Below are 8,006 nucleotides of genomic sequence, written 5' to 3'. Positions count from 1 at the left end.
GTGCATGGCGTCTTTGTATGGTCGTTTATAAATCTTTTATACCTCGACCCACCAGCAGAGGGCGGCAAAAGCCCAAGCAAACCGGGCTTGAAGACTTTTATTGTGAAACTCGGAAGTTGCGCTTGACCTGGAAGTTTTCGGTTATTGTAGGAAGTTTTCCGCCAGAAGATCCACACTGTTTTTTTTTAAAAAAGGGCTCGCAAGTCGGAAGACTGAACGGTAAGAGTATATTAAAACAAACCGACAGATTTCTTTCTCTCAATTGATGGACAAGAAAACCTCCTGACGTTTGACTTCTGCTAATTCTTGCTAATCCTTAGCAGTTAGCTAGCCAGCTTAAGGCCAAGTTAGCTTCAGCTAACAGACTAGCTAATTCAAACGCATGGCGATTAAACTGTGTTCCTGCCTTTGTAGTTACATTTTCTTTTTTCCATGTCTTAAATATGTAATCTGCTAATTTATTAGTACGCAATAATTAGTACGCATATTGCGGGATCATTTCAGGTAACACTTTTTATGGTGGCTTTACGTCAGTAGCTCTTCCTGGACGTCGAAGTTCGTCAAAGTTGATAGACGTTTACCTGTGTACAAAGTGTCATTCGCTAAAACATCGACAATGACAACACTTGTCGTGGTTCCTAAACGCGTGTACCTGAAATGAGACTTTCCACAGGTCTGTAAGCATAAGATTTGGCAAAGGTTCGTTGAGTTGTGTTTAGTAAAACTTTAATTAAAATCGAATCACTGAAATTTATTCAGTTATTTAGGACTTATTGTCATAATGATGAGTTACCTGTTTTTGTCAGATATGGACTCTCCAGATAAAAGTCCCAGTCCTGCACAGAGAAAACACAGCGGTGAGTACACCTGTTGTTATTGTTGTAGTAGCAGCAGCCTTTGTGCCAGATGTAGTTGTAATATTCTTTTACTTAATCTGCTTTAAGGACCTTCAGAGGACGAATCTAGCCCTAATGCAGAGAAGCCCCAACAGGAGAGTTCGACTGAGAAAAGCCCCAAGGAAAGGTCATCCCCTCAGGCCAGTCCTGCGGTCCACAGCCCCTCTGGAAGCTCTTCCTCCAGCAGCTCTGGTGGCAGTGACAGTAGTGATGAGGACGAGCATCAAGGGGCACTGAGGAAGATTCGAAGCAGCGTGGCTCAGATCAAAGTAAGACCTATTAGATCCAAATAACTTCTTTTGTTTGTGTCTTTTGTTGCACGAAATAATAAAACATTTTCTGATTTACAAAAGCTACAGTAGTATTTATGCTTGCAGTAATTTAGTTGTGGCTTTGTTGTAGCCATATACATGAGGCATATAGCAGTGAAGAAAATTCTGTACAGAAAAAAGATGCAGCTTGATGATTGACATACTTGCAAATAGGAGGGAACTGAGTGCCCATTACTGTCATCTTGGACATGAACTCCCCAGGCACCTACAGGCTTTTATTTAATGCAACCCCAACCTACAATAACGCGAGTTGAATTGGAAGTGCTATGTGTTCTCTCTCTGCTAATCCAGCTTTCCCTGAGGATTCATGTTCAAGTCCATCCTGCATTCAAATCGATCTAGATATTAACATGAAGACCAGAGGAATCCCTGCTGACAGTGTCTTGTTTGTTGTTCCAGAGGTCCACGTCCAAGGAGCAAGATCGAGCCAGATCCACAGAGAAAGACAGATCTAGATCCATGGGAGAAAATAGTTCCAGGTCCAGATCCAGAGAAAGAGATGATTCTGTAGGAAGAGACAGATCCAGGTCCAGGGGAAGAGACAGGTCCCAAGACAGAGACAGATCCAGAGGACGAGACAGATCAAGATCTAGAGAGAGAATGAGGTCAAGGTCCAGGGGGCGAGACAGATCCAGGTCCAGAGGACGGGACAGATCCAGAGAGAGAGACTGGGAGCGCTATGACAGAGGACGCTATGTTAGGTAACGTAACAGAAATGCATGGTTAATCCAACTCTGTTGAGATGTTAACTAGATAAAATGGGATTTACTTTCCTTTCTTTCCACTGTGAGTGAGGCTAGATGATAATCAAATGTACCCTTAATGTAATAATTAAAATAGAAGTTTATTTTCTCATCTTCCTCTACTCAACCCAGAGATCGCTATGATGATCGCTTTGACAGACGCAATTGGGATGCAGAGTCAGATTACAGGAGGCGAGGCCGCACTGCTTCGTCTCCAGCTGATAGGGAACCAGCTGCAGCTGATGAGCCACCAGTCAAAAAGAAGAAGGAGGAGCTTGACCCGATCCTTACGAGAACCGGAGGAGCCTACATCCCTCCTGCCAAACTACGTATGATGCAGCAGCAAATCTCTGACAAGAGCAGGTAAAGGCGTTTACTAGAACACTCTGTTCATGAATCCAGACTCTTTAGTTAAACCAGACTCTTTAGTTAAACATTTCCATTTGATGTGTGTGTTATATCTGTGTAGCCTGGCCTATCAGAGAATGAGCTGGGAGGCTCTGAAGAAGTCCATCAACGGTTTGATTAACAAAGTCAACGTGTCCAACATTGTGAACATCATCCAGGAGCTGCTGCAGGAGAACATCGTCAGGGGCAGGTAAAGCAAAAGAAACAGTAAATATCTAATGAGGCTTCTAAGCGTTCATGGACACTTAAAGTCTGTTTACGTTATTGTAAAATTCTATTGATCAAAATGAGTGAAACAAAAGTTTTCTCGCTTCAGTGAAGAACCATTCAAGAGTTATAAGCCAGCCCCCGAAACTAATTGACTGCTTGTGTGTCTGTCTGTCTGTCAGGGGTTTGCTGTCTCGCTCAGTGCTTCAGGCTCAAGCAGCTTCTCCAATCTTCACTCATGTCTATGCTGCTGTTGTTGCTATCATCAACTCCAAGTTCCCTCAGATTGGAGAACTGATCCTCAAACGTCTCATTCTCAACTTCAGGAGGAGCTATCGCCGCAACCTCAAGGTACTAGTACAAAAAAAACCCTACACATGTTAATACTACTTATAAATAGGGGGAGTGGGATCAGCAGTGGTGGTAGTATCTGTAGTCATGTATTCAATCCATTCTGTCTTTTCTTTTCCAGCTACAGTGCCTGACAGCCTCAAAGTTTGTGGCTCATCTCATCAACCAGAATGTGGTAGGTCCAGTTGTAGGACTGAAACAAAGCTTGAGGCATGGTGCTCAGCACTAATATGTATTTACCTTTCTGTCCTTTTCCACTTTGATGTCCTTCGCTCTCAGGCCCATGAGGTTCTGTGTCTGGAGATGCTTACTCTGCTGCTGGAGCGACCGACTGATGACAGTGTGGAGGTCGCCATCGCCTTCTTAAAGGAGTGTGGACTCAAACTGACAGAGGTCTCCCCTCGAGGAATCAATGGTATTTTACTTTTGTTCAGAGATGTATTCAGACCACTTTTCATCACTATGTAAAAGCCTCTTCTACCTGAGTCTTTTTGGCAAGATCTCACACCTGGGTTTGGTAGCTTATTCCATTCTCCCCGGCACAGCCCCTCGGCTCTCTGATCCTCTTACATTTGCATAGAAATTATCTGTGAATAGTCAGGTCTCTCCACAGGAATTGAATGAGGGCTGACTCTGCTGAGAAGCCTCATTATAGCAGGTTGTTGCTGCTGAGAGTTAAATGTCAAAACACTGACTGGACATAGTAAAACATGTACAATAATTGATACAATTAATTAAAAAGCATCCTCCCTTTTCAGCCATTTTTGAGCGTCTCCGGAACATCCTCCATGAGTCAGCTATTGACAAAAGGGTCCAGTACATGATTGAGGTAATGTTTGCTATAAGGAAGGACGGCTTCAAAGATCATCCAGTGATCCCAGAGGGATTGGACCTAGTGGATGAGGAAGACCAGTTTACCCACATGCTACCTCTGGAGGACGAGTACAACACAGAGGATGTCCTCAGTAAGAGCCAGAGAGGAATAATTACCAGTGACCATTCAATAATTCAATTTCTATAGATTTCTCATCATAAGTTATTTTCTTTTAAACACAGATGTGTTTAAGATGGACCCTGACTTCCTGGAGAATGAGGAGAAATACAAAACCATTAAGAGAGGTGAGAACATGCACAGACTCGACCTCAAACTGTCCAATGAGCTGTTACCTCCTTACTGTTTAACCAATCAGGTGTCACCTCCTCCTGTCAGATATCCTGGATGAGGGCAGCAGCGATTCAGGGGAGGATGGAGACGGCAGCGACGAAGATGAAGAGGAGGAACAAGAGAACGAAGAAGAGGCAGATGGTGAGACAGATGTTCTGTTTCTCAGTTAAAGGTTGTTAACAGTAAATATTTAATAAATAAAAATACTGATTATATGAAACCATTTCAACACCCTGTATCTTTCTCTCTCAGATGAGAAAGTCACCATCTTTGATAAGACAGAAGTCAATCTGGTTGCTTTCAGAAGGACCATCTACCTTGCTATACAGTCCAGGTAAAGACCGACTCGTCTGACCGAGCATTTACACTGTCCTTATCAGTCAGGACTGATTTGAACTGGAAAGACCCTCCCCTCAGTGAGTGCTGTGTGTCTTGTGTTCGTTTATTGGCTCATCATGAAAAACACTATTACCTAACCCCACCTATCTCCAATAATAAAACACTGTGGCTAGCACAGTTGTCTCATGGTGACAAAAGGGTTCAATTATTTAGAGGTCCTGCTATATTTAATAGGTTTGGACAGTATTTGAAGCTGTGTGTGTTTGTAGCCTAGTTCCCATGGTTTCTTTAATGATGACTTCACAGGTCCTGAGATCAGGATAAAACAGTGAAGCAGATTGAGAAGGTTTCACACAAGCCCTGAAATCTGTATACACTGACGCATACAACTGACTTACTGATTGATTGTTTGTTTCTATAGTTTGGACTTTGAGGAGTGTGCTCATAAGCTGATCAAGATGGACTTTCCTGAGAGCCAGACGGTGAGTTTACATTTGTGGTCGCCAAAACTTGCACAGTACACAGTCCTCACCATGATGACATGGAAACAAAGGCACAGTCCTTGTTTTTGGTTTGCTGCAGCATCCTAGTATTGTAAAGTTTAACTGAGTGCTTTACTAATGCTGCTGAGTTCAGAAAGTCTTCAGCTCTAATGGAATGACTTGAAGTTTACTATAGGATTTCTGTATGTGCGCTAATATGAAGTATAATGTTCGTAAACAGAAGGAGCTGTGCAACATGATCCTGGACTGCTGCGCTCAACAGAGAACCTATGAGAAATTCTTCGGGCTCCTTGCTGGGGTGAGAGACACACACACGCACACACACAGTATAATTAAGTGTGTTCTAGTACGTATGTGTAAAATAGTTGGACACGTGAAGCTCAACTGAACTACATGTAATCATTTTGAGTCACCAAATCAAATGTACTTGTTGACATGTGCTTTTGTTTTTGTGTGTAGAGGTTTTGTCTGCTGAAAAAGGAGTACATGGAGAGTTTTGAGGGGATTTTCGCGGAGCAGTATGAAACAATCCACAGACTAGAGACCAACAAACTGAGGAACGTGGCCCGACTCTTTGCTCACCTGCTCTATACAGACTCTGTCCCCTGGAGTGTAAGCGTGCGCACACACACACACACACACACACACACCTGTAATTTGTAACTTTAACAAACTTTACATTTTTGAGACTTTGGTTTATGTTAACACACATTGAGTGTGTTAAAAGTGCACTCGCTACTTATTTTACATTTTGCTACTTTATCCAATCACATCTAAGAACGCTTTGTCATATTTCAATTTTTGCATACGTTGACTATAAACAGGCCACTCACAGAACCACCTCTGGTCCGGCAGCACGGCCGTCTATCACAGAAGACACACAGCGCTAAGCAGCTACTGCTGTGTTGCAAGGTGCTGTGTGGGCTCAGGTCCTCCACAGCGTCACACTCTCCAGCTAGAACCAGCCTTTTCCACCAGGGGGCCAGAAATACACACATTTTAATGAAAAGTTACTGACTCCTTTATTGAGACATCATGGTCCAATTCTTTAGCTTTATTTAGCATGAAGAAAAGGATAGGATGTGCAGGAACCTTTTAATCTTTTCTCTCTTCCTTAGTCCTGTGTTTTGTGTCTCTCTGTTGATCAGGTGTTGGAGTGCATCAGGATGAGTGAGGAGACCACAACCTCATCCAGTCGGATCTTTGTCAAGATCCTGTTCCAGGAGCTCTGTGCCTACATGGGGCTCCCCAAACTCAATCAGAGGCTCAAAGACCAGTACGTACACATGCACAGACACTGAATACATCTGTCGCACAGAAAGTCACAATCAAAGAAACTGCTGTGATTATCTGGTGGAGTGAGTTTTTAAATAAACTGAGGTGTATTCTATGTGCTTCAGGACTCTGCAGTCGTTCTTCGAAGGTCTGTTTCCTCGCGATAATCCCAGAAACACTCGCTTTGCCATCAACTTCTTCACCTCTATTGGACTAGGAGGACTGACGTAAGATGTTCTGTCTTTAAGAAATATTTACTTGTATAATGTGTTTATAATAATTATGGATTGGTTCTATATAAAATTAATTTATTTATTTTAATATGAAACACCTGGTTAAAAAACACTTATCTCTCTCTCTCTATCAGGGATGAGCTGAGGGAGCATTTGAAGAATGCTCCGAAGATGATCATGACTCAGAACCAGGAAGTGGAATCTTCCGACTCGTCCTCCTCATCCTCATCTTCGTCTGACTCCTCTTCATCAGATTCCTCCAGCGACTCGGATTCAGACTCCTCAGACTCTTCCTCCAGCAGCAGCAGCTCAGGTGAGGTTTAAATTACAATTAGAAGTGGCTGATGCTGTATCTGGATCGGTCGATTTTTAATGATGTCAAAGAATTTAGTTTGTGATTTTGAGATTCTAAAGATTTTATTAGATGAATACCTATAAAAGTGATTGTACTTACACATTTCTATTAGATGCATTAGATTTGCTTTGACATAGAATCACTTGAGAAGTTAATTACTTATTGTCTTTGTTCCTTTAGATTCCGATACCAAACACAGGAAGAGGAAGAAGAGGAAAGATGAAAGTGAGGAAAAGAAGAAGCGAGGGAAGGACAAGGACAAACACTCTGACAAGAAGCAAGCCAGACGAAAGAAACACGATGATGACAGTGATGACGCGAAGCAGGCGAGGAAGGAAGGAAAGGGCCGTACGCGTGAGGTGGAGGGTCGCGAGCGTGCACGTGAGGGCGCCCGTCGAAGCAGACGAGACGAAAGAACAGACGAGGAGGAACAGGACGAGGAGAGGAGACGAAAAACGGACGCTCAAGGCAGACAAAGGGACGGAGAGAGGGAACGAGACAGAGGGAGGGACAGAGACAGGGAGCGAGTGAGGGAGAGAGAGAACGAGGAGAAGAGGGACAGGGAGACGCACAGGGAGAGAGAGAGGGAGAGAGAGAACGAGGAAAAGAGGGACAGGGAGACGCACAGGGAGCGAGAGAGGAATAAAGAGAACAGAGACCGGAACAGGGAGAGAGAGGACAGGAGGAGGAGATAGGAGTGCAGAGGTCGAAGTGATGGACTGACAGCCTGGAGAATCTTTCCCTTCATTCATTCATTCATTCATTCATTCATTCATTAATTCATGTCTTCGTTACCTCATCCTGTCACTGTGGTGTCTGGATTTCGGGACCCCTGTCTCCTTCGCTACGGTTTCTCGCTCTGTATTTTCTATTGTTATATGACCTATGTTGTGAATGAAACGAGAACAAAAAACAATTAAAGTTACTTTCGATGTTTTTAATCTGCTTCTGTTTCCACTGTTTGCAGAGCTCAAAAGTTGTTGCTTTTTTTTACGTTTTTAAAGCAGTAGTTGAATGCACAATAAGTGATAGTAAGTGAACTAATGAAACCTTAAGAAGCAGGGCCCAGGGCAACAATCTGAGACAATAGACAATCTGATTAAAGTGGCTTCTGTTATAGACAAGGGAAGTGTGAACTGACCTGATGTGATGGGAGAGATATTATTGGTGAATGTTATAGCTGTATATTAAAACAAAGT

The 8,006-nt window shown here is 43.1% G+C and overlaps 1 protein-coding gene across 2 annotated transcripts; it reads left to right on the top strand.

Annotated features, from left to right (window-relative positions):
• The first annotated feature begins 88 nt into the window (after nt 1–88).
• On the top strand, nt 89–7,748 carry cwc22 (CWC22 spliceosome associated protein homolog). Of its 2 annotated transcripts, none has more exons than XM_029137897.3 (20): nt 89–219; nt 807–857; nt 945–1,165; nt 1,628–1,929; nt 2,104–2,334; nt 2,441–2,569; nt 2,769–2,937; nt 3,059–3,112; nt 3,217–3,352; nt 3,696–3,902; nt 3,994–4,056; nt 4,148–4,243; nt 4,355–4,436; nt 4,863–4,923; nt 5,165–5,242; nt 5,404–5,556; nt 6,093–6,220; nt 6,345–6,446; nt 6,587–6,765; nt 6,988–7,748. In XM_029137897.3, exons 2-20 carry the CDS (start codon nt 809–811, stop codon nt 7,500–7,502), a joined length of 2,955 nt encoding a protein of 984 aa, XP_028993730.2. In that variant the 5' UTR covers nt 89–219; nt 807–808; the 3' UTR covers nt 7,503–7,748. The 2 variants fall into 2 exon arrangements, with proteins under 2 accessions (XP_028993730.2, XP_028993731.1); XM_029137898.3 differs by lacking the exon at nt 89–219 and adding an exon at nt 291–699.
• Nucleotides 7,749–8,006: the final 258 nt, after the last annotated feature.

This window comes from Betta splendens, chromosome 21 (genome assembly GCF_900634795.4).
Source record: "Betta splendens chromosome 21, fBetSpl5.4, whole genome shotgun sequence".
NCBI classification, from domain to species: domain Eukaryota; kingdom Metazoa; phylum Chordata; class Actinopteri; order Anabantiformes; family Osphronemidae; genus Betta; species Betta splendens.
The sequence above is the reverse complement of the archived record's forward strand: the minus strand, read 5'-3'. Positions and strand labels throughout refer to the sequence as shown.